The following is a 27,794-nucleotide window of genomic DNA, read 5'->3' on the forward strand; positions in this document are numbered from 1 at the left end:
TGAGCCTCGATTTCCTCCACTGTATAGTTTGGGGATTGAATCAGATGATTTCCTCTGTTCCGTCCAGCTCTAACATTCTGTTATTTTAGCAGCCCTGGCTCTGATCACACTAACTCTTTCTGCATTTGTCAGCAATTTATGTGTAATGTTTCTTTACAGTCAAAATCCACTTTGTAGGTGACCTCACTTACTGTGCAACTTTGATCCTCTAGAATGACTTGGGAACACGGTGACTTGTTTCAATGGAATTCCTGATTAAATTCAGCTTAACCAAAAGAACCTCCCCAAAGCCAGTCCAATACTACCTCTGTTTTCAGCATTGTTGGGGTAGCTTAATTTCACAATAAGTGAAGTTCACTTTTACGCAGCTAATCATTTATTTTATAACTCATCTTGGTGGAAGGTTTCTAAAATTTCTCCAGCCTTAGTTACATAATTTAATTGCTCTTGAAGACTTAAGTCACCACTAAAAACCTTAACCATTGAACTATGCTTTCCAGGCTATTAATCTAAATGTCCCAGATCATTAAACCCTGATATTTATTAATATTTATCTTCTTTTCTTAATGTCTGTGCGTTTGCTTCTAAGCTGTTCACTCTGCTATCTCCTATGACCAGGGGAGAAATCAAAACTCTCTGGACAAGAGGGTAGCCACATTCTCTGCTAAGGCTAAGAGTACTAGGATGAATGATAAGCACGTATATACACACACACACACACAGCATGTGTGTAGATATAACTTTTTTTGGATATATAACTTTTGACGGAAGGATAACGTATGTAAAGAAAAGTACACGTATCACAACTGTACAGCCTGCTAAATTTTCACAAATGGAACATGCCCATTTTACTCCCATACTAATAGAGAAACAGAACGTGGCCAGAGATCCAAAAGCCCTCTTCCTATCTCTGGCTAGCACCCCACAAGCTCTCCATGTGCCCCTTCTCATTACTAACGCCCTTCCCCATATGATATTTATATTTTTTCTAGTCTGAGGCTTCTGGGATGACCTCTGGATTGTACCCTATATTTATAAGGGGTTGGAATTGCAGACACATGTGACAATGAAGCATTATTGACACCACTTCTGTACATTGATAAATGTCTGATGAATGTGATGTGCTATTCGATGACGATTTGGGAGTTGTAGGGCATTAGGATCATTATCTGGAAGGTCCATAATCATTACAAAGCAGAAGTGAGATGTTAGGAAGCTGGGCTCAATATCGAATCCTATGAAGACACTGTCTTAGACGTTGCTTTTTATTCTTTTTATATTTATTTATTTAGTTAAGATTTTATTTTTCCTTTTTCTCACAAAGCCACCCAGTACATAGTTGCATATTTTCAGTTGTGGGTCCTTCCAGCTGTGGCATGTGGGACGCTGCCTCAGCATGGTCTGTGCCCAGGATTTGAACCGGCAAAACCCTGGGCTGCCGAAGCAGAGCGCGTGAACCTAACCACTCGGCCATAGGGCCTGCCCCTATTTTTTCTTTTTTTTAGATTTTATTTTTCCTTATTCTCCCCAAAGCCCCCTGTACATAGTTGTATATATTTTCAGTTGTGGGTCCTTCTAGTTGCAGTATGTGGGACGCCGCCTCAGCATGGCCTGATGAGCGGTGCTAGGTCTGCGCCCAGGATCCGAACCTGGAAACCGTGGGCTGCCGAAGCAGAGAGCAAGAACTCAACCACTCGGCCATGGGGCCAGCCCCCAAGACATTGCTTTTTAAAATGAAATCCCTGATATCAACCTAAATCAACCCACCTTTGATGGCTGTAACATATTTTATTGAGGGATCCAGTTAATTAAGGTTTCACTGCATATGATTAAGTAAATTGTGTGTGTGTACGTTTTGCTTTGCTCTGCCTCTCACATTAGAGTTTAGATTAGAAAGTGACTTTTTCCTCTATTCTGGGAATTCTCCAACTATACTCCTACAGAATATTGCATCCTGCTGAGAAAACACGATAATGAAAGTCTTTTTCAAATTCATAATTTTCTCCTCATATATTTTACCTAAAACTTCAGCTGTCACTGGTCTTACAGATAAAACGAACAAAGTACAAACAAATATAATTAGAAATAGCTAATTATATAAGGCTCTCTGTATTTGTAATTTTACACCATATAATCTAATGTATTTTTAGCTAGTAAAATCATTCTCAGTTGATGTGATTCAATTAAATATATCATTATTTCAGGTGTCTCTCAGAGAAGACATTTCCAGATGTTTATTGTGTTCTGACATCACATAAACGTTGCTGCTCTACTTTCTAAGATACACAGGCATGGGGATAAGCATGAAAGGGAAGACTTGAGCATTTTAGCCAGAAGTTTCTGATGCATTTTCGAGACAGACAAGGAACTCTACTATATATCATCATTCCTTCTCGCTGATTGGCATTTCTGGGAAATGGGAGCAAAGCCAGGAAACACTATGTCTAAGCCTGGTCTTGGGGAATATTCGCTAATGCTGTGCATCCTCTGTTTGTCCCTCCAGATCTGCCCGCCACCTTCAACCCCTGGGCCTGTGGCCCAGGAAGCAGACCTCTAATGAACTACATCCAATGGGCTGCGTTGCCCTTTGGCTTTTGGTTGGGTTCGACCAATGGAAGACACTTACAAGAGCCAGGAGGATGAGAGAATGGAGTTCAGGGTCCTATCCCCTCCACTCCCTCCCTGCCAGGCCGTGCATTGGCAGTGGCTATCTTCCTCTATGGAGTTCACTGCTCTGCGGGCCAGCTCTCCCAAAGCGACAGCTGCAGCTCCCTCTGGATTTTGGCAACTGCTGTCTCTCCCTGCCTCCCTCTTCAGGTCAGGAGCACAGACGGATTCCCACTGTTAGCAGCCCAGGGCTACCTTCCCAACCTCACTGGTGTAATCAATCCAGTCACAAATTTGTAAATAGTTCCTTTCTTAAACTTCCATCAATTATCCTATTTGAGGGTGCTACCCGTTTCCTGTGGAGGCCTTGAATGACACCAACGTTGGGTATTTTGTGTGTGATCATCCACAGGATGAACTCTTAGGTTCCTGTGGATATTATTTGACTAAATATTTAAAAGGGCAAATGCAGGCTTTAAAAAGAAAAAGTTTCAACTCTGCATATAATTGAGTTGACTATTTAAGATACTTGGGCATTTTGGCTAAAATGATTTGAGAGAAGAATGTGCCATATGACTTTAATTGTACAGAATATGACAACCGACTTTAAGAGTCTTCTCATATAGTCTTAGGGGAAAGCAGGAACTAGTTTAAAAGATTCAAGAATACACCTCTCCAAGGATAAGAAAAACAACTGACTTTAGTAAGAGCCAGTATTCAGTCTAGAATGCCCCATAGGCAATAAAGAAAAGCTAAAATTCAGATTTTGAACTGTGGATTCGGTTTTGAAAGAATAACCAATACCCTATCCACAACACCTTTGGGCACACACAGTTGTACACGCTACAACTGTGTTCTTCAATTGGGAAAGTGTTTCTAAGTTCCACGGGCATGTCCTGTGCAATAACAAGAGTTGTTCAGTAATGAATTAGAAGTAAAAGAAGGTTTAGTAAAATCTTCAGTACCATATACTATAGTCTGTACTCTTTCTCTCTATATAGACACATATCTATATAGATACATATATAGATATTGTACATACTATATACTACTCTATACAATATATACTATATATGCTACTCTACACTATATTCTACTATTAAAAAAAGTCTGTGGGAGCCAGCCCTGATGACTTAGTGGTTAAAGTTCAGTGCTCTCACTGCTTCAGAAGCCCAAGTTCGGTTCACAGAACCACACCACTATCTGTCAATTGCCATGCTATGGCAGCAGCTCACACAGAAGACTAGAAAGGACTTACAACTACAATATACGACAATGCACTGGGGGTCCTTGGGGAGGGAAAAAAAAAGAGGAAGATTGGCAACAGATGTTAGCTCAGGACAAATCTTCTTCTGCAAAAAAAAAAAAAAAAAGGAAAGGGTGAGCATGGGGCTCACTCATGCTTTTAAAAAAAAAACACCGCTAAAAGAAAATCTGAGGGCCAGACTTCAAAAGAGAAAATATAAAAACAGGAAAGAATAACTATCAAAACATATAGTTGTTTTGGTATCTATTGATTATTAATTCCTTAAAAATATCCTATCTTTTTATCTAATAATATATCATTGCCATAGAATTTTAGTCAGGCAATCATTCTACTACCTAACTTAGGACATAGTGTCTATAACCTGAGTTTGCTAAATCAATTACCACATAAAAGAAAACCAAAATGGTCGGTGTACTGATGGAGTTTCGTCTTGTTTTCATGAAAGGTGTGCAAATACAAAAGAAATAAGGCACAAATTCAACAACGAAATGACTCTGTCAGCAACTCCCTAAGAACCCCTCGTCCTTTATGTTACAGTAGCATTTATACGTTCAATCTAGACATCTTCCATTTGAACAGCAACCAACTACCAACAAACAGAGCTGGGCCGTTCTGTTAATTCTCCTCAGAGAGAATCCTGCTGGACGACAGCAGCTGCTGTCTTCTTTCTCGTTCATCCCCCAACCCCTGTGCCTAGAAGCAGCTCTTCACCAGGAGTGGTATACATTGTACTGTAAATGCCATTGCACAGAAGGACAACACGGGAAAATTAAATTATTTCTTTTGTGTATTTAATTTGGATATCTAGTCATTTTAAGGTTTTAACTTCAGGAAATCTGGTCCTTATTCCTAATATCCATGATTTTGAAAAATTAAAACTTCCAACATAGCTTTGTTAAAGCTTAGAGGAAGGACATACACATATAATCAGATGAGGGTGCATACTGGGGAGGTAATACATGTAATCTGGAAGGGCTCAGACAAGCTGGGGGGTTCTGCACTTTGCCACTTATAAGGGTGTGATCTTAGACAAGAGCTTTCTGTATCTTGGTTTCCACATCTGTAAAATGGGCTGTGAGGAATGAATGAGTCATATGTAAAAGCAATTAGCAAAACGTGAAGCATGTAGTGAACACTCAAAACAATGCCACCAATTATTACAGCCTCACCAACACAAGGCAAGACACAGAGTCGGGGACATGTTGCACTTTTTCCCAATGTTCAGAAAAAACAGGCTAGCAGAAGTTAAATCACAACCACCATTGCTTAAGAAATGAAGAAAGAAGGAAGAGAGAAAGAAAGGAAAGAAAAGTAGGAGGCAGAAAGAGGAGAGAGAGAGAATGACAACAAGAAAGCTATGTGCATTTCCACCGAACGGAAACTCAGGAACAAAGCTGTAGACAGTCGCGGATGACAAAAAACCATCCAAGCCTGTGTCAAGCTCACACTTGAGCTGCTCACATTCTGGCACCTTTCACAGAAGTGATAATCCCCAAAGCAGGGTTTGGCAGCAGCAAGTCATTAGCATTCAAGCTCTGAATGTGAACAAGAACACAGCCAACTTTTACTAAGACGCTCCAGTGGAACGTGGGGCTTGGTTGGGTGGAAAAACGTAATTAGCCAGTGACAGAACCTGGATTCATAGATGACAGTGCATAGGCTTCCTTTCTTAGGCAGTGACTGATAAAGGGAGGCATCCTTTGTGGTGGCAGTCCAGGTGACTGATAGGTTGGGGGCCACCCCCTATCTGGATGGCAGGAGGGCATCTGCGGGGTTACCTCAGGCTCAGGGAGCAGATGGTGCCCCAGGTCAACACACGACTAATTTAAGAGCACGGTGGGTGCTCTCTAACGGCCTGTGTCCTGGATAGCTGGTAAAAGAGCACACCTCTAGATAAAGAGTTTGCAGACTTCAGGGAGGTGGGAGAAAGTCAACAGTAGGTTGATTACACCCCCACCCCCGCACCCAATATAGACCATATTCTTGACAATGTTAATTCTAGGGCATTGGAATAATCCAAGTATGGGATAGTTTTGATATTTCTATAGTTGTATATTTTTATAAGTGCTGCTACTGCAATAGCCAAATATATTCATTCACTCAGATATTCACTATCATACTAGAGTGTTTATGTGCCAGACACTGTTCTAAGCACTCAGAAAGGTGGTGAATGAAACAAAGTTGCTGCCTTCACAGACCTCAGCTTTTAGCAGGAAAACTAAAGATAAGCTAGTGCTTCTTAACTGGGGGTGATTTTGTACCACCCAGGGGACATGTGGCAATGTCTGGAGATATTTTTGATTCTTGATGGGGGCGGAGGGAGCAGAGTCTACTGACATTTAATGTGTACAGGCCAGAGATACTGCTAAACATCCTACAACGCACAAGACAGCTCCCCACAACGCACAAGCATCCATCTAGTCCACAATGTCAACAGTGCCCAGGTTCACAAACTCTGTGATTATCCATAAAACAAATGGACAATGCTGAAATACACTTCTGTTCAAACAAATTAAACAAAGACTGAGGAAACAACATGATATTTTAACCTTTTCATTGAGAGATAATTCACACACCATAAAATTTACCATTTTAAAATGTCCAATTCAGTTGTTTGTAGTATATTCCAAGTTGTGCAACCAAAATCACTATCTAATTCCAGAACATTTTCATCGACCTAAAAAAAATCCCTGTACCCATTAGCAGTCACTCCCTATTCCCATGCCCCACCAGCCCCAAACACTCATCTCCTTTCTTTCTCTGTGGATTTGCTTATTCTAGACATTTCATAAAGATGGAATCATACAATGGGTGGTCTTTTGTGTCTGGCTTCTTTCATTTGGAATGTTTTCAAGGTTCATCCATGTTGTAACATGGATCACTACTCCCTTAAAAATATTCCATTGTAGGGGGCTGGCCCCGTGGCCGAGCGGTTAAGTTGGCGCGCTCCGCTGCAGGCGGCCCAGTGTTTCGTTGGTTCGAATCCTGGGCGCGGACGTGGCACTGCTCGTCAAACCACACTGAGGCAGCGTCCCACATGCCACAACTAGAAGGACCCACAACCAAGAATATACAACTATGTACTGGGGGGCTTTGGGAGAAAAAGGAAAAAAATAATAAAATCTTTAAAAAAAAAAAAAATTCCATTGTATGACCAAATGTAATATTACATTTTATTTATCTACTCATTGGTTATGGACATTTGGGTTGTTCTCTACTTTTTGATTATTATGAATAACACCGCTAAAACATTCATGTACGAGTGTTTGTGTGGAGATGTTTTCAATTCTAGTGGGTATACACTAGGAGTGGAATCGCTGACCTATACGGTAACCATGTTGAACTCTGAGGAACCACTAAACTGTTTCCTAAAGTCGCCGTGCCATTTTACATCCCCAGCCACAACATATGAGGTTCCAATTTCCCCACATCCCCACCAAGACTTTCTATCATCTGGCAAATTTTAGTTTAAGAGATGAGAATTTTAATTACAACCTAAAATTTCCAGAGGAGAAACAATTAAGTCTTTCTTAATGAACCCTTTGAAGTAGTTATTTCAGTTAATTATCAGCTGAAATTTCCCCCTAAAGGAATATAAAAGAGTAAAATGCAAAACAAATTAGGAACATGGCTTGGCTTTTGTCTCTATCTAGGCTTTTACTTCTTATTAAAAAATGTGGCCTTCCTTTTTAAAGACAAGAAATGCCACTCAAGAGTCTCTACAGTAATAGATTTTATGAGAGATTTTGTTGGTTTGTTTTTCTCTTCCTTTGATAAGTCAAGAATTCAGTGGAGGAGGGAGGGGTATAGAAACCTTTTATCCACTCTACTAACGCCATGCTCAGTGACAGGGACACTTGTCACTGCCTAGGGATAGCAGGGCAGCTTCTCCAGATTCTAGTGTAGCTGAAGTGACAGCACTTCAATAGCCTACGTCTTGGCTGCCGGAAGAGCGGTCTGTGGACCAGGAGCCTGTTAGAAACGCAGGCTCTCAGTTCCCATCCCACATCTACTGAATGAAAAGCTGCACTTGACAAGTTCCCCGGCTGATTCACGCGCATATTAACGTTTGAGAAGCCCTGCTCTAAGTGGGGAACAAGAACCTCAAACCGTCATTTTTACCAAGGCACCCATTGTTTCGAAGTTCTTTTGAAAACATAATCCCCTTCGGCTTAAAAGCATTCTCATGGGTATGTTCAACAAAAACACAAAAAATCTATGCTGTTTTAAGTTTCATTATAATAGGGAATGTTGAGCTTTGCTTATAAAAGCTCAGATGGGCCCTTCCACAGAGATGTAACTAAAAGGCAGAAATAGAGCAGCCTGAAGATTTACATACTAAGACTTTGATCCTTTGCTGTTTATTGATATTTGGAATTTCTCTGCTTTTGTCACTTGGAAAGTTCCCAAGGTTTCTGTGCTTCAGAGTTTTGTGACTCCCCATCTCTCCCCCTCCCTATCTCCCTCTGCCCCCAAGAGAAGGTCAACCCACTGTGTCCCCAGGAACCTCAGACGGCAGCTGGATGGCAGCCTGAAGGTGCAGTGGAAGCAGCAGGAGGGGCAGAGAGAGTGGCCTAGGAGGCCAGGGTACCACGGCTGGGTTTGCCGCCTTATTGCCGTGCCATCCTGACCGAGGTACTTAACTTCAGTTCCCTCACCTCTACACCAAGTTTAAGGCAATTAAATAACAACATCATCAACAATAATAGCAGCTTATCTATTGAACCACAATGTACCAGCTACGTTTAACTATTAGATCCCCCAACAAGCCTAGGGGAAGGGTAACTATTATCCTCATTTTACGGAGGCACAGAGAAATTTAGTAACTTGCCCAGAGTCCCAGAATGACTAAGTAGAGGCTGGATACTAACCTGGGCATCCTGCCTTCAAAGTCGGCCCTTCACTCCACGCTGAGAAAGGGCAATGTTGGTTAAATCACTCTGTACACTGTGAAACGCTATATAATATAAGTTATGGGCTGTGCTGCTCTTTAAAAAACAAAATTTAAACTAAAAAAATGGAAGTACTTGGCCAAAAAGCAAACGCGGGCTTTTCACTGGGGCAGATTAGGGTTGCTAGGTGCTCTCAAAAAGACGGGAATGTACCCCAAGTGCTGCAGCAAACAGGGTCTGCAACAGGGGTTTTGTTTCCTACAAAACCACTCAGCACGTTGTGCAAACCTTCCAGAAATAAATACCTCAGGACGAGGCTGGGCTATTTCTCAAGGCTATAACCCAAAGGGAATTTGACCTGTTGCTATTCAAAAGCCCATGAGGGATGGCCTAGAAAGTTCCTTCTATCGTTCAGAGTAATAAACACAATTCTTCTGGTTTCTGAGCGCCAGCTGAGACATAGATTTGGAGGAGATATAAACTCACAAGGCTACTTTTAGAAGACTTTGATTTTTTTAGGCATATTCATTCACAGAAAATTTCACTCAAACCAAACTCTTTCTTGTCTCCTTCAATACTACACCAGCTCCTGACACCAAGAGAGCTAGCAGAATGAGGTCAAGGATGTGACAGGCTGGCTACCATGATTGGGTCTCCAATTTCTCCTCTGCCTCTGCAACTGATTTTCACCGCCCGAATCAAGCAAACCAACACCCACACAGAGAAATGAGCATCCACCAAACACTACCAGCCCTGGCCAAGCCTAGAATTTCCAGTGTCTTAGAAGGTTCTAGAAGGATAAACTGGTCCAACATCCTCATTTCATAGATGAAGACACTGAGGCTCAGAGAAGTTAGGAAATGCTTCAGGACTTGAATTCACTGGCCTGACTTTAAGAGCAATTTCTTCCGAATATAAGCCCATCTCCCTCCTTTCCTTTTAAAGTCCTTTCTTTTTTTTTTCTTTGAGGAAGATTAGCCCTGAGCTACCATCTGCCGCCAATCCTCTTTTTGCTGAGGAAGACTGGTCCTGAGCCAACATCTGTGCCCATCTTCCTCTACTTTATACGTGGGTTGCCTGCCACAGCATGGCTTTTGCCAAGCGGTGCCACGTCTGCACCCGGGATTGAAGGGACGAACCCTGGATTGCTGAGAAGCGGAACGTGCGGACTTAACTGCTGCGCCACGGGGCCGGCCCCTAAAGCCCTTTATTTCTAAGAGAGGGGCCACCACTGTCAGCGAGACTCAGGAATACTTCAAGATAAAAACCAGCTTTCCATAATCCTTGAGAGTTTCAGCATTTCCCTACCACCTAAAATCGCCTGTATTTTTATTGCATTCCTTTTATAAGACATCCTTCTGGAGAGAAAAAAAAAATATTAAATCACATTAAAACAAAGCAGGGAAATTATTTAGATTTAGTATTTAATCCAAAGTCCTTTCCATGGCTCACCAGGCTCTACATGAGGAGGTCCGGGCTCCCTCTTTGACCTCAGTTTCTAGCTCTCTCCATTCACTTGGCACATCAAGCACCCTCCCACCTCAGGGACTTTGCCTTGTTGTTCCCTCCAGCAGGAGAACAGTTCCAGAAAAGTGCATGGCTTGGTCCTTCATTCCATTCAGGGATCTGCTCAAATGAAGATGTCTGCTCTGAGAGGCCTTCCTTTCCCAGGTTTATTGAAAGTGGCCCCTGGCCCCTTCATTTTCTTCAATGCACCTGACGTTACATCAAAGAGGCATATGTTATTGTCTGTCTGCATGAGGGCGAAGACTTTGTATTGCCTATTGCAATTGTCCTAGCACAGAGAAGCAATTTTTTTTTTAGGTAATGCAAATCTTTAGTTTTGAATTTGCTTCTTAAGCGTGAAGTTTCTATTTTGAGTTTCCTTAAACTAAAGCACACCCAATAAACTAGCATAACCATTATTCTCAGGTTGTAATGTAAGCTTTTAAGAGAGAAGCTGTGTCCTTTATGGTATGTTATTATAAGCTTGATTTTGCTTCCCAACATCATATTGAACAGTGATTCTTAAAGTGTGATCCCCAGGCCAGTAACATCACTATTAACAGGAAACTTGTTAGAAATGCAAATTCTTAGGATCCTGCCCAGACCTGAGGGTGGAGTCCAGCAATGTTTTAATAAGCACCCCCAGGTGATTCTGATGCATGTTTAATTTTTCAGATCACTCACATAGTTGAAAGTAGTATGAACGAAAAGTCAGTATTCGGTTTAGGTCTCAGCTCTGCCATCCCCAAGTATGGGACAATAAAGTCACTCAAATTCACCAGCCTCAGTTTACACATCTGGTCCATATGATCACTGAAGCTCTTTTTAGCTTTAAAAGTCTATGATTCCAACCCAGCACTTATTTTGCTGCAACATCTAAATTCTAACGAGGTCACTGAGCTCAAATGAGGCTTAGCCCACACCAAATATTTCAGTGGGACAATCCTAACAATAGGATTAAAAGATCTGGATTCCCATTTCAGATTATAACCTGAAGGTAAGGAAAGCAGTACTGTCTAATAGCTTCTAGTTATGAAAGCCTTGAAAAACTAAAATTCTCCTCTGCCAGTGGGCATCAACCCTGTCAGCCCAGAGAGAAACGCCCTGGCTTTCAGCTATTGCAAAGGCAGTGCCAACAGGGACTCTGATCACTGCTTCCGGTAGGAACCACATGGCAGAAAGTTTGAGAAATGGAAACATTGGCTGCCTTTTCCTGTTAAATGTGTCAGATAGATATAATAAAAGATGACTGGCATTAAAAAAATAAAGGCTGTAAAAATAGGATTACTGTCTTTGAAAGGCCCATGATGTGCTAATACAATCAGCAGTGCTACTTCTGGGGACAGGAGGCAGGAGACACTGAGAGGAAAGACCACACTTAAGCCGAGCATCAGCTCTATTTCTTCAGGATTGTTTCGTTTCATAAATGCGGTCTGGAAATTGCACTTGGGGCATTATGAAATCTCCATAGGGCAAATGACTTGTTTCTTGTATTTATGATAGACCCTCAGACTCTAGTATCGAGAGCCTAGAGTGGGGGATTCACACTAATTCCAGAAGAGATGTCACCCACTTTGGAAATCAGAAAAGGTTTCATGAAAGAGATGGCAAATTGGGCCTTGAATGATACGCAAGACTCGGTGGGACGGGGTGGTGGTGGTGGCATTTTGGAAGATGTGAATTTCAGGGATCCAGTGGGGAGGCAAGAGAGTCTCTAAATGAGAAGCACGTGCTAAGTGATCCTGCGTGCCTCCACCCGGGAAGCGTCTGGTCGCTGTCAGCGTGAGAGCCTCTGCTCCAGGTGCCCTATCTCATGGGGTTAGACTGAGGGGAGGTCGCTGCTGTGTGGGCCGAGATCCACGCCCGTCTGCCCCTGTTCTGCTCTCTATCACAGCGAGCTCCATTTCCCAGGCTCTCCTGACCTCTGCATGCAGCGGTAGGTCCAGCCACTGGAGGGCACGGCCCACAGACAGGAGGGAGGAGCAAAGCCAGACGGCTTCCACCCTGAGCAACAATGACATATCCGAGTGTCTAAGAGCCTTCGTTCTCAACATACTAATCCAGCTTTGAAAAGAGTTTCAAAATGAAAAATCCTGTGATCCCATCAATATTTTATCAATGTACTTCTTAATTTCAAGATCTATTCTCATCAATTTGCACCACTTCTGTGGTACAAGTCTTCCTTTTGCAACAAGATCTGTTCAGCTTTAATATATAACACTATTTCCCTTTAAAAACCTTATGAATCATACTACTTTAATATAACTCACTTTAAGCCAAAAATTACCTTTCATTTTATTTTGTGCACTATATATATATATATGCACATATCTGTATGTATGTGTATGCTAGAAAAAATTTCTCCTGGACTCCCTGGGCCTTCCTCAGGCCACCTGTACCCTATGGGCTTGGGGCACCTGGGGTCTCACGTGGAGTGTCTAGCGCAGTGGTTCCCAGTTTAGACTGATCATTCAAATCACCTGTGGTGCTTTAAAACCCCCATGCCCAGACTGCACCCCACACCAATTAAATAGGAATTTCTGGGGGTGGCGCCCAGCATTTTTTCCAAAGCTGCCCAGGTAATTCTAATGGGAGCCAAGTTAACCGCTGATCTAGTTAGTGTCAAGTGGAGTCCTGAACTTGAACTGCTTTGATAAGCCCTTGAAGGGAAAGAAGCAATAGCCATGGTGTCACTGTTTGTCTTTCCCATTTGGGATGGCCTCTATTCATGCTGTTACCAACACCTACACTGTCCTCTTCCCCTGTGCCCGCCCAAATCGTCCTGATCCATTCTTCAAGGCACACCTCACATCACACCTCAGGCAGGAAGCATTTCTTAGCTACCCCAGTGTGTGATCACCCCCCCTTAAATCCTTTAGAGTTGGTATTTTACCGCTTAGCACTTAATTATTCTCCAGGACTTTTGTTGGTCTTGTCTTCTCAGCTAGATGCTGTGCATCTTGTATGCAAGAATCATATTTTCTCCTTCTTATGGATGTGCTTACAACAGAGTTTTGAACATTTTAGACTCAGGGAGTACCTGTGCCTGTCGATTAATGAAACAAACATTTGGGCCTATTTGCAAGGGATGAACAGAGGTTGTATCACCTTCAAAAATCTATGTGACCAAAAGCAGAGAGGATATGCTAAAGAGCAATTATATCCTTCAGTTTATCCCACCGTCAATATCAACAGGTCTTAGGAAAGGCAGAGCGTGATTTTGCCTGGAAGGTGATTTCGTAGGGAAGGAGGCTACAATTACACACAAAATACGTAGTGTAGTGTTTTTAGGGAAATTAGTTTCACAGCTGTATGTGAGAAGAACTGGAGAAGGCTGACGAGTGGTATGACTTGATTTCCAAGACTGAACTGCTGGTATGAAATATCTAATACATCTCAACTCTGAGAAAACGCAGGGACAAAAGTGTAGCAAGCCACCAGCCAGAGAAGTCCCTTAACACACTGATTTGCAGAACTCAAGGACTACTTTCCCTATTTTATATTTAAGCTCCACAGAGGTATCTAAAAATACTTGCACAAGTTCTTGCTTTCAAAGTGAAAAAAAATCAGGTTTCTGAAATGTGGGATATATGTACATATCCTGATATATATATATATATATATATATATATATGTGTGTGTGTGTGTGTGTGTGTGTGTGTGTATATACATATATATATATGTTAGGTCTATACACACATGCCTGGGTGGTATTTCTTCAAACACTATAGTCCCAGCAGTGATTTTATTTAGTCTGGTTGTTCCTAAGACAAACACACACAACTTTAATTAAATGCACATCCAAATATAGGGGAAACCATCTTGAAACAATTAGACCGTTCTACGGTAAGGTTTTCCGGCAATGGCAGCCTCCCACTTCCTTACCTCCACGTGGAGAGAGAACAGATGGGCTGAGGGAAGCCAAGCCTGACTCCATAAACACAGCCTGCGGCTATAACTCTGCCCTGTTCTGTTTTGTTCTCTTCTGACCCAAGACACCACCCTTCTTTTACTCTTTCCTAAATGAATTCCAGTCATACAATTGCTTTCACTTTTTTTAACCCCTCTTTGATCAGTTTGAGAGAGAGAAAATTTTCAGGCAAGGTTTCTTATCTATCCTAAAGGAAATATTCCAGTATGAAACTGAAAAGTCTCAAGAATTACCAAATCACCCATCTGGTTATTGACCTGGGGTTATGGAGGCTTCTGGAGAATGTCTGCCGACATGGCTGCCTCCACTGCCTCATTCTTGGGACTTTCTGGGTCATCTGGTTCTCTAGGTAGGAAAGGCTGAGTATTTAAATTGCTCTGGAAGCTGGGAGAGTAGAAGTGTCACATTGTGATGTTCACCAGGACAGCTCTTTTCCTCTTGAACCCCAAGTTAATTCCCTCCTAATTAATTTATCCATGAGATTTTTAACAGCAAAGAGAGAATGTTTTCTCCTTAAGAACCGTGCTCAAAATTCACTTCCCACAAATACCAACTGAATGCTTCTTCTGTGCCTGGAACAGTGGAAAAGACCAACACAACACCACCAATCATAGAATCCTTGTCCTCAGGGGGCTTACGGTGTTGTAAGGGATGCAAGTCTTTCAGAAAACAAAGATCTTTCTTAAGCCATAGAGATGTTTCTGTTGTTCTTGTTCTTTCAATGCAATAAAATACATCAAGTTCTAAATCAAGATTCCAGTATTTCAAAGAGAAGAAAAATCAAAAAAGGACTGAGGAGATGAGGGAGGAAGTCATTCTGGACTGGACATAGAAGCTGGGCCAACATCTGGACACTCCCACACGAGGGGAGGGCAGACAGCAGACAGCCTCCCCTCCAGTAGAAGGCAAGCTTGAGAGAATGTTTAGCTAAGGGTGGGGCCAGTGGGAGGACAGTGAAAGCCACCATCAGGACTCTAGGCTGTCAGGCAACCGGGAAACATTGCATATTACTGAGCAAAATGACAAAATGGGTTATCACAAAGCCTAGCTAGAAAACAGGCCTCCAGCTTGATTTTGACATGGAGGTGTATAAATTGAAGGGCGAATCCTCATGAGCAGGCACAGAATGAGGCCAAGTACTGCCAAGGACCTAACTTTCAAGCGGATGATCCAGTCTCGCCCTTTAGAGACAAATGCAAAACATTCCTTACATGCCCACAAACACACGCTGGCCCTGCAAGCTCCATGCGGCTGGTGGAGCCAAGAGGGTCAGCAGAGGTGACACACCATGTTGGTCTGTCATGAAATCAGAACCACTCCTAGGAAGTTACCAGTCCACATGCTACCAAACCAAATGCATATGGCAAGAACAGGAACTACAATGAAAAAGTCTCCATAACTTGAGAAACATTTTCAAGTGTGAGGGAGACACCTGTGTGCTCAGGCAAGAATGCTGAGATTAGACCAACGCAAATACAGCAGAGCAGGCTTCCAAAAGTAAGACAGCTGAAGCCGAGAGAACAATGCTGCTTGGGGCTCACTGTTAAAACAGAACTCTTGGCCTTGCGTTGTTACCTGACACCAAAGACATATGAGATATTTTCCAGCCCCACAGCTCTTTCCCCTCCAATTCTGAATACTAAGACCATTAGATTTGAATGAAAATACGAAGCCAGATGGATTTAATTCCACAGTGCCTTTGAAAATTAAACTCTTATAGTTATCAGTTAATAACTTTAATCATCAAAAGGAATATTCCAAGCAGAAAAATTAAATGTTAACACATGATTACTTATGGAAAATCTTGCACTGAAAAAAATCATTTCTTCCTCTTCCTTTTTCATATAGTTCCTCTAACTTTCTAGGTAATAAGTGCCATTGAAGAAAAAAATGGTGGACTTGCAAGTGCAAAGGTAGAGCTGTTAGAACGGGTTCTAGAGTTAATTCAGGGATTGCTGTATTATCCGAGCCTTAGTTTTATCATCTGCAAAACAGGGGTAGTGATTTTTGTATGATTGCTGTGTGCATTTCTACTGTTAAAAGAGAATAGAATCAAGTACTGATTCACGCTTCAAGGATGAACCTTAAAAACACTATGTTAAGTGAAAGAAGCCAGACACAAAGGGCACCATATAGTATGATTCCACTTATATAAAATATCCAAAATAGGCAAATTCACAGAGATAGAAAGCAGACTAATGGTGTCACCACTTAATGGGTACAAGGTTTCCTTTTGGGGTGATGAAAAATTTCTGGAACTAGATAATGATGGTTGCACCACATTGTGAATACACTTAATGCCACTGAAATGTAAACTTCAAAGCAGTTGAAATGATAAATTTTATGTATATTATACCACAATTAAAAACAAGAGAGAAAGAATAGAAAACAACATTCTGGCCATCTCCTCTTTACATAATAAATATCTCATCGACAAAAAGTCTAAATTTATTACTGTGGTTACAGTTGTGGCTAAGCTGCTAATCTAAATTTGCTGTCTTCTTTTCAGTGAGTACTGTCCTGGACAAAACTACCAGGAACAGTTATCTGCCCTTTCTCCGGGATGGCTATGGAAGGATGTCTTGTGCAGATACCTGCAAAGCTGAACTGGGAGGAGCAGGAGGCAGGAAAGCTGACTCTATCAAGGAAATTACAAGCTGGAGGGTAAGAGGTTTAAGAACTAAAACTTACATAAGGTTGAGTAAGCAAGTGACTCAACAAAATATTAGCCAACAACCAAAGCCCGCCTACTACCAGGAGTCCTGACTACCAAGTCAGAGTCCACCAGGACATGGCCCTGTGCCCCAGACCTGAGAGACAGGCCTCTACAAAGGTGGAAGGTCAAACCAAAACTGAGGGGGAGCTCAACCTGGGGCTTTGGCAGAGAGGACAAGCCCAGCTCTTAGAGGACGCAATACCGATCTAAACAAGAACACTTCCCTCTTCCCTTTCTGTACCAACTAGCCTGGTCCCCAGATAAAACTCAGACCCTTAGGCTATCTTGTGGCTCCCCAAACATTAGGGTTGGTGTCTTTGCTATGGGTGAAATCCAGTGGGTGCTAGGAAGAGGGTTTAATTGGCAAAATTTGCTAACATGTGATGCTCAATCTTCTCCTCACATTCTGCCTTTTATTCTCACGATCTATCCCTCCATCTAGAGTCAACCTAGTTTCTAGATGATGATTCTCTCTGCTTGAACCTACATGGGACACTTTAAAAGCTATTGAGTCCTGGGCCTCTCCACAGAACAAGTGATTCAGAACATGGGGTGGGCACTTTTTTAAAAGCTCCCCAGGTGATTCTAATGCAGGAGCTGCCAGCATTGAGGACCGCTCATCTAGGGGAGGAAGGGAAGGGAGGTGGCTTTATGAAGTGCCTACTGTGGACTGGGGACTGTGCTAGTTCCTTACGTATAGTATCTACAGCTGTAGGTGCTCCTCCTATATCCTCTTGGACTTGTTCTGGCCATGAGCATTATGGCCCCCCTGGAGGGAGAGATCATCAGCGATAGATGCCCTAGTTTCCTTACCCCTTGGGTGGGATAATCCTGAGGCATACTTTAAACCTGGGATAAGCAAACCAGTTCCATAAGAAGCCACACAGTTAGTGTGTTAGGCTCTGTGGGCCATAGAATCTTTGTCTTGACTACTCAAACCTACCATTGCAGTGCAGAAGCAGCCATGGACAATGCTAAATGAATGGATTAGGCTGCATTCCAATAAAACTTTATTCACAAAGATAAATAGTGGGCTATAGTTGCCCAACCCCTGCTCTAAGTCTAAACAGATTTCCAGAGGTCCCCAGCAGGAATGGGTTCCAGTTGTCTAAAGCAGTAACCTGCCAATAACATGCTACATGGGCTTCATTCTCTTACCATGCACTTCCTGGGATCACTGGCTATAGAAACTACTTGCACTCAAATCCTTGTCTCAGAGCCCACTTTTGGGGGCATCCAACCAAGGTCAGCATCTTGTTTTACACTCATAACCACGCTAGTGGTTGAATACTATCATCTCCATTAGACAGTGAATAAATTAAGATTTAAGGACTGCACAACTCCTAAGTGATAGAGTCCAGATTAGAAGTGTATTTAGCTCCAAAGTCAATGATCTCTCTACAATATGACAGAGTGAGGATGAATACAACAAATAAATACACAGACATACATACACAAATACTTAATCAAATACCATATGGTTTAATTATGGTGGGCAAGAGCACCACATATGGCAAATCATAAAGCAAAATTCATGCCACTCATGTAATTACTGATCTATGTTAAGGAAGGGGTTTTAAAAGAAATAATATGAATAGTAGGGTTTGAAGGTTACGGAAAAAAATCACTCTTTTATGCTGTTTCTAATCTAGGATAGAATTCATTTCCCACCTACCAGTTGGTTGCAATCCTGGTGCTGCTACTTCTCTGATGAAAGCTGTGATTATACCTGGGAACAATATAGCCGTTCCACATAAAGCCTAATGTATAATTTGGAACTTGAAGAGAAAAGAACTGCGCAGATTAAAAAATACTCTTACACATTCGAACATGGGGGGCTGGGGGACAGCAGTTTCACAAAGTCCTCTGAAAGGCACTTGTGAAGTTCCCCTACGGATCCTAAGGATTCCAGAGAACAGTTTGAGAACCCAGAACTGGCACAGTGAGAAACCAATCTTTTCAGCTTACGCGGTCTTGCCCTCGCTGTCATGTTTGGTGGCGCTGGCCCCCTTCTTGCCCAGCAGGGAAGCCACCTTCTCCGCGTCTCCATTCTCCACAGCCTGCAGCAGCCGGTCATCATTCTTGTTCCACTCATTGGTCTGTGGAGCAAAGGGGAGATGCAGAGCTGGTGAACAACGACAGTGGCCACAGTCGTACTGACCAGCAGCACCTCGGTCCTCCCCGTCGCCCACCCTCCTGTCACTCAAATCACAAACTGCCCCCAAATGGGCAACTTAGAAAATACCTTCCCCTTCACCATGGAGACACCCAAGAAGGCTGGTTTCCCAAAAGAAAACATCAACAGTTCAATGAAATAGCGGCCAGTCAGCAAACTCTGAAATAAAGTAACTGCTTTTAACTGACGTTGGGAAGATGAGGCAACTTAAAAAGACCTCATGGCCAGTTTACACATTAGCTTATTTCTAGCTAAACTTGACAGCTGACTCCTCAGAACACTGCCCTTTGACCTGGTCCACCGCTCACTGGGCCCGCGGTGTTACAGAACCAAACCGGCCAACAGCTCGGGGTTACCTCAGAGTTCATAGACACGCCATTTTTCATCTGCTTTTATTGCCACTCTTTCTGGCTTGCTTACTGGGCCCTGATTTTTGAGTTGCATATTGCTTTTAAATAGTTGTCAAAGCTACCAACTCAACAAAGTGTCACCAGAAATGAAACTTCTTCCTGATCAAGCTATAAACATCAAATAGCTTTGAGGAAAGCCTTTACACCCCTTAACGCCCAACCCCAACAATAATATAACTATGCAATACCACAGTAACAGTAAAGCTTTCATGTGCACAAAAACTAGGTTTTACTCTTAAGAAGGAAAGAAAAGATCTCTCTATAAGAGCAATGGACCTTGAGTATAAGACTATGAAGTTTCAAACAAGAAATGGCAGCAACGGGGCCGGCCCCATGGCCGAGTGGTTAAGTTCATGCACTCTGCTTCAGTGGCCCGGGGCCTCACTGGTTTGGATCCTGGGCGCAGACATGGCATCACTCATCAAGCCACGCTGAGGTGGCATGCCACATGCCACAACTAGAAGAACCTTCAGCTAGAATACACAACTATGTACCGGGGGCTTTGGGGAGAAGAAGAAGAAGAAAAAAAGAAGATCGGCAACAGATGTTAGCTCAGGTGCCAATCTTAAGGAAAAAAAAAAAGAAAGAAATGGCAGCAGTGAGCCATTGAAGGTTTTGGAGCAGAGGAGTGAGAGACTAAAATCAGTGACTGAAGAAGAGTCATTGGGAGGTTTATGAGGAGTATAGGATTACTAATGGGAGAAAAGATCCCGGGGGCACATTAAAACCCCTGGCTCACTTTGCAGGCTCAGCCTGCCCACCAGACATTCCCCAGCTAGGCCCACTTTCTGGCCCCTCCAGCTGTGGATACCAACACCCTGGGAGAGACAACAACTCCCTCCCCAAAACTTTCTACAGACAGGTCTCCAGGGCTCTCTGCTTCCTTGTGACCTCTGAAGATAAGAACCTCCTGGCATGTCATATTAAAGGCTTTGCCATAGACCACAGGGAAGTACACCAAGGAGACGCTGGAGATTTAAAAGCTAACAGGAGGGAATTTTACAGGACCACAGTCTTCCGTGGTCCCAGTGTGTTCCCAATCTCTCTGCCCTGATGGAACTGGGAAGCCCAATAGGACTCTGCCTTCTCATAGAGCAAGGGAGGGCCCAGCAGACATCCCAGCGCCCCTCCAACCCCAGCCTAGAGCCAGGGCCTTTAGAGAAAGCCACAGGCCATGGAGGAGTAACATAGGTGGACCAGTCCCATTTCTTGGGACTCCCTCTTCCCCCGTGGCCATCGCTGAGTGCAAGAACACAGGGAGGATGAGGTAGGTTGGAATGAAAATCAGAAGTTGGTCCCCTAGGCTGCACGAACTTGAAGTCCAGAAATCCAGATTGGTACTTACACGCTATACACCTTAAGTCACCCAAAGCATCTCTGTGCCTCAGTTTCCCAAGGCTTTAGACCAGAAGACCATTGTGATTCCTCTGACGCTCAAAAGGCTTAATCTATAAAATGCCCCAAACCAAACTTTGCTAGGAACTATCCTAGAGCAGTCCTGCCTGTGGTAATGGAAATGTTCTATACCTGAACTGTCCAAATCTGTAGCCACTAGGCCAGGAATTCTCGCCCAGGGGATTTTGCCCCTCAGGGGACATCTGGCAATCTCTGCAGACCATTTTTGATTGTCATGACTAGGAAATGCTAATGGCATCTAGCAGTTGGAGGCCCAAGGTGCTGCTAAGCATGCTAAAATGTACAAGCCAGCCGCCTCCCCCCAACAAAGAATGATCTGGCCCCAAATATCAATACTGCATTAGTCACCTGTGGCTACTGAGCACTGGATATGTGGCTAGTGCAACTGAGGAGCTGAATTTTTCACTTTAATGTTAGACTTCAAGTGCCAGCGGTTGGTGGCTACCATACAGAACAGTGCTGCTTTACACGACGGCTCTCTAAATATTTTTAACGTAGTAAGAATGTGTTTGGGCCAATGTCATCCACACTTCTCCTACAACAATCAATTTACCCACAAAAATGACATCAAGTTTTATCTTTAATTACAAATCAGGTTTCCTATTGGAGGAACGCAATAAATCTACTGCCCCAGGCACAGGCATTTGTTAGCAGAATGGGAAGCTTTACTTAACAACAAAATGGAGCAAACACCAAGAAACAGATTGCAGCTTATTTCCCCTAGACTGCATTTTACAAGCCAAAACAAAGCAAAAAAGGTTTATGGAAGTACATTTAGGATCACTGATTCCTACCTTCATCATTCCGATGCTACATTATTAGTGTTGTCTTTTAAAATCCTCCCCAAACTTAAACTGATCAAATTAAAACTGGATTTGGAAGATCAAAAGGATATTAAATCTCAGACAACATGACTGAAAGTACTGATGCAAAGAAAGACCACATGAAAGGATTCTCCTTCTCAGCGTCACTAAGGCATTCAACTCTCGAGTAGAGAAAAATCTGATTACAGGGGTTCCCTAAAATTAGTTACAGGTGGATCTTTAGGGAGTTCAATTTCTATAGGACACAATAAGAAAGATCCACCCTCCCCTACTCTGGGGAAGACAAGGTCAATGGCACATCCCTTGAGGTCTGAAGTTCTTTTCTCTAGAGTCTCTCCCCACTGCAGGCCAGAAGTTACTTTTCTCTCAGAGCAGATGAGGCAAAGAGAACATGGCTACCCACACACAAATATTTAATAAATTTAATTGAATTATAAATTAACTTCTTAATCCTAAACCTGTCCATGGAGCTATTCTCTACATCTTCTCCTATATAACTATTCCATCCGGTGCCATATCCTGTACCAAACATTCTGAAACCGGGGGCCAACTTGCTATAACTACACTCAGTTAGTTGTCTGTTTGCAAAAGTAGTTAGACATGCAGTACTAAAGCCCACCCTATGGACAACATCTCTGACGCTTGGGTCACCATGGCAACAGATGCTTAAGCTGTTTTTCAGTAACTCAGAGTCAACTCCTTGTTCAGTCCAGGCTGGTTAAGACCAAAAACTCATCAACTGGGCCTGCGTGAATGCCGATAGATGACCCTTTGACCTCATGGCCAAAAACTCCACCTTCAGATCATGCTAATGCCATTATTTTGGGAACATGCATCCTATGAAGAGCCATGAAGCTTGACTACACTTGCGCAGATCATCTATTACCGCACTTATCCTTACCTCCAATCATCTATTCCCACGCTTCAGACCACTCTGCCCCTTTATCCCATAAATATCCCTAATCCCCATTTTCAGGGAGGCAGATTTGAGACTTGTTCTCCCCTTTCTTCGCTTGTCTGCCTTGTGAATAAACTCTTTCTCTGCTGCAAACTCGTCATCTCGGTGATCAGCACACAGCGTGTCTGGCAAAACGCGCCGGGTTCCGTAACAATTCCATGGCCAAACACAAAATGAGACAAAATATGTGTTTAATGTATACTTTTAATGTCAGTGCTCCTGGGAATCCTGAAGTAAATTCCTCCCCCATCTCCATTCCTCTGCTCAGTGGTACCAAACTGAAATCAAGCATGAAAATGAATCTTAAAAAGTAATCTTAGTCAATCCACTGTCCAAAAGTAGAGTTGGTCAGATAAATAGGTTGTGATATAATAAAAAATATATATTTGGTCTTTGTCCCGGTTCCTAGCACTAGAGCTTCTAAAACCAATGGAATTTTCTGAGTGATAGGGGTGAGAGGAACATCTTTTGTTATTCCTTATGAGGCCCTTTCAGCCTTACCTGAGTTTACATTAATGAGATGACTGGTGGGGAGAAGCCCTTAGAGAGCTTCAGGATTTGGGCTGGTTGCCAAAGGAGCCAACCAAGTAATTAGAGGGTTAGAACTTTTAGCTCCCCACCCCCCACCTCCAGGGAGTGAGTCAATCACCAACGGCCAATGATTTAATCAAGCATGCCTGCATAATGGAACCTCCAAAACAACCCTAACCATGAGGTCTGGAGAGCTTCCAGGTTGGTGAACACATAAAGGTGCTGGGAGAGTGGAGCTAGGAAGGCACGGAAGCTTTGGGCACACACATGTCCATACCTTGCCCTGTGCATTTCTTCCACTTGGCTGTTCCTGAATTGTATCCTTTATAATAAACTGGTAATAGTAATGAAAATGCCTTCCTGATCTGTGAGCCATTCTAGCAAATTACCGAACCTGAGGGGAGGGTTGTGGGAACCCCTCGACTTTATAGCTGGTTGGTCAGAACTGCAGTTGGCCCAGGATTTGTGATTGGCATCTGAAGCAGGGGCAGTCTTGTGGGACTGAGCCTTAACCTGTGGGGTCTGACGCTAACTCCAGGTTGTGTCGGAACCGTATCAAATTATTGGACATCCAGTTAGTGTCAGGAGAGTTGGAGAATCAGTTGTTGATGTGAAGAAAAATCCCACACATTTGGTGTCAGAAGTGTTTTGTGAAAGAAGCAGATTTTAGGAGAGGTGAAGTTTGAAATTTTGCTATAACACCCCAAAGTAATTCACTCATACTCTGGAAACAGGGAAGGCCTGTGGAGACCACCATCATATCTGCAATATCCCCTCACCACCTGCCATGGAAATCCCCTCCTGTAGTTGGCATTCCCTCACAGGGCAGGCAAAGCTCTGCCTCCACACTGGGCTCCTAGTTCCCTCAGAATGGTGTTTTCAACCTATTAGTGGGTTAATCCAACATTAAAAAAAAATTAAATAGAAAAAAATTAAAAGCATCATAGATGTATGTACCATATTTAATAAGGTTAAACGCTTTACAAAACCTTTGCTTCTTATGTATGTGTGTCCTGGTGGTGATATAAAATATATTTCTTTTACTGAGGAATGACAATCAAAAACTTTGCACGCCACTGCTTTAGAAAGGTCTGTCATCCCATCCGTCTAGGGAAAGGCTTCCTTCCGAAGCCTAGCTCACACCCTGCAGGCACTTCAAAAGCCTTTCCTGGTGAGCTCGCTCTGCTTCTCTCCTCCATCATGTCTCGGGGGACCGGCCTACTCATCTCCACTGAAGCCCAGAGTCTAGACTTGATGAAATATTGCGTCCTGGCTTTTGTGTGCTCCTTTTGTCTCCCTGTCTTGAGCTCCCTCAAGGCACTGACAGCAGCCTTTATTTCTTACCCCCGTGGTGCCTAGCAATTGCTCAGTATCTGTTGCTGATTTTAGCAGGAATTTCTTCCCCTTGCTTAACCTAAATCTCTCCTGGCTTAGCAAACATTTGTTTTTTCATTTCTAAAACTCTTTCATTCTTTTGCAAACAACTATTTAATTATGTTATAGGTTTTATTTTTAATTTTACAGGCTCAATAAATCCAACTTAGCTTTTCTAAGACCCATTTCCCAACATTTTAATCATAGGTACACTTTCTCCGAATCTCTTCCCAACTAAGCAACCAAGCCTTATCAGTTCATCAGGGAGAAGCCCCTGTCTCCCAGGTGTGAAAACCACCGGGCTATTTGTTAAATATTCAGACTCCCAGGCCCTGGAGCATCTGATTCAGGTGATCTGGGGTGGGGTCCTGGACTCACTCAGGTTCAGCAAGTGCTCTCTGATTCTTACTGCAAGTTTGGGGGAATCAGAACCTATGCTAAGGCTAATCAGAGAATTTACTTGAAAGGATTTTCTTCCTCCGTGAAGCGTATTAAGGGACAGGGTGGGAGAAGGGAAGAATTCTTCACTTTTCCTTGCAGAACTAGGTATTTTGTCCCCCACAAAAGCTGAATACATATAGGCTTTCCCTAGGAGTTGCATGTGCAACCTGTGTACAAGACATATATAAAAATGTTAATGAAAGCATTGCTCATAATAGGCAAAAATGACAAATAATCATATGTCCAATAACAGAAAATGGATAAATTATAATCAAGCACCAAATTACCACATGGCAATAAAAATGAACAAACAACTACAAGCAACAATATGGATGGATGCTAACAACAATATTGGCGAAAGAAGCAAGAGGCAAGAGTACACAATAGTTTGATTGCATGTGTATAAAGATGAAGACAGGAAAAATGGATCCATATTGTTTAGGGATGTATACGCAGATGGCAAAATTATAAAGAAAAGCAAGGACAAGGTTACAAACAATCGAGGATAGTGGTTAGGGGTGAGGGTGTGGCATTTGATCAGGAAGGGACACCTGGGAGCATTCTGGGGTCTGTGTTCTATTTCATGACCTGGTTAGTGGCCCTACAGAGGTTTACTTGTTAAACGCTACATTCTTGTTTCGTGCACTTTTCTCTCTATGTGATTTATTTCACCCAGAATTTAGAAAGAAGTCTTGTGGTTCACTTTCTGGTCAAATCAATACCGCACCACGTGCCCTTGGGCCGTTTGTATTCTCACTTGCTGTTTCCTCATCTCTAAAATGCAGGCAGCCTCGTACGAAATCTGTCTCTTAGGAGGCCTACCAACCCAGGTGAGAATCTGATAAAAGTTACGATCCTTCCTCAGAATAATGCACATACACACAGAAGCTTGTGTACAATTGCAGAGGATTCTCTATCTTAAACCCAAACCCCCAGCCCATCCATAAACCCAAGTTAAGAATGCCTGATGTAGAAAAAAGAGGCAGGCTTCAAGTTTAGTGCTTTGGAGTTGAAATCCCAGCTCTACCACCTCCCATTTAGGTGGTCTCAAGCAGGTCATCAATGTCTGAGTCTCCATTTCCTTATCTGTAAAAGGCGGGGGAGGATCACACCTACTTACAAATTATCCCGAGAATTAAATGTAATGTACATGACGGGCCTGGCACATATTAGGCACTCAAAAAAGAGTGATTATCATTATGACTGAGTTACATGATCTGTACTCTTCCTTCATGATTCATGCTCTATGAATCTTTTAATATTTACAATTTAGGACCGATAGTCCACTACCCTTTCAGAGGCAGATAACGCCCTAATGCAAATTTAGATTCACAAATTTTCTACTATGCTCCTTAAAAATCACCTTTTAAAGGGCTCTAGAGAAAGCATTCACAGACACAAAATTAACCATTTTATTGAATAGGGCTCACTTTTCCAGCAGACTGTTTAAACAGACGCTATTTCAACAGAGCACATTAAGCCACATTTGCAAGTTCAGGAAGCCATATGTTACGTGCCGGAGACATGTGTAACGTGTCAGCTATGAAGGGCAGCATGTGGGAAAGGCGGACCTTACCTTCAATGTGGGCTCCAACAGTCCTGCTAATACATCACCAGTGAGATTTTCAATGGCTGGCCTGTAAGTTTCCTATTCATCAAATCATTTCCAAATGACACCCACTTGCTTTTAAGAGTTTTCCCTGCCTTTTGAAAACCCTGCCTGCCTGCCTTCCTCAAGGGTAGCAGACACCATGTCAACCGTGTGATGAACGCCAGGGCTTTGGCAACTGACAACGTCTGCCCTTGGCCAGACATGGCATCACCTTCTTTTATTTTGGTTTAATCACTGGCAACTGAAAAACCAGTGGAAACTCAGTGGTCACAGACATCTGGCTAGTGGGCAGGTTTGACTTTTGGAATCTATCAACCCAACCAAAATAATCCAGTGGCACAGAGCAATCTAAGAAGAGAAAGAGTTTCTTTGACTTTCTTTAGGAAAGATGTTAAAACCCTAACCACCACAAATTAGGAGAGCTCCCGTTGTCTGGATCTGCTGGAGCAGCCGCTGGGAGGAGTGTATTTGAGAGATTATTTTTGGAAACGCCACATTTCTCCCTCTAGTTTACGGAGAGCAGACTATTTTGCCAATATAATCAGTAAGGCTAAGATGAAAGTTAGACAAAGTAGACAGTGTTTTCCCTGGGAAGATTTCAGATTCATACCATCCAGAAAAAAGAGCACACACCTCATATTTTAAGACAGAGGACAAGACACAGGCAAGCTTCTGGACCAGATGATATTTTCCCCTGTGTACTGTACCAGACAGTACTTATTAGATGTCCATCTACTAGGGACAAAAGTAATATAGAAAATTCTATAGATGCTGCATTCATTCATTCATTCAACAAATATTTACTCAGTACCTTCTATATAGCCGGCATTCACTTATTCAACAAATATTTACTTAGTACCTTTTATACAGCCGGCATAGTCTTTATTGAATTTTCTATATAGTTGTGGAGATAAAATACAGCCAAATGAGAAATATGCCAACAATACAAAACAGGGTATTAGAGTGGTAAAGTGAGCAAAATGGTGAATTGACTCGAAGGGAGGGACAACTTTTAGCTGGCAGGCAGGGAAGCTTTTTTGACTAGATTATGAACTAGACCTTGCAATGAGTAATATTTAGATTAATGGAAAGAAGACGAGACACAATGACTGAAAAATGCAAGATGCTTTTAG

The 27,794-nt window shown here is 42.6% G+C and overlaps 1 protein-coding gene across 5 annotated transcripts in view; it reads right to left on the reverse strand.

Moving 5' to 3' along the window:
* Positions 1–27,794, reverse strand: part of RAI14 (retinoic acid induced 14) — a 138,290-nt gene that overhangs the window by 34,881 nt on the left and 75,615 nt on the right. For 3 of the 5 annotated variants that reach the window (XM_046671279.1, XM_046671275.1, XM_046671276.1), the window contains one exon: positions 18,888–19,018. Coding sequence is in view for 4 of the 5 variants with exons in the window: in XM_046671275.1 (XP_046527231.1) it covers positions 18,888–19,018 (131 nt within the window). In the remaining variant the exon portion in view is untranslated. Of the gene's footprint in view, positions 1–18,887; positions 19,019–19,164; positions 19,297–27,794 lie in introns of those variants that run through there. The other 2 variants (XM_046671278.1, XM_046671274.1) reach the window with 1 other exon arrangement.

Source organism: Equus quagga, chromosome 9 (assembly GCF_021613505.1).
Source record: "Equus quagga isolate Etosha38 chromosome 9, UCLA_HA_Equagga_1.0, whole genome shotgun sequence".
NCBI lineage: Eukaryota > Metazoa > Chordata > Mammalia > Perissodactyla > Equidae > Equus > Equus quagga.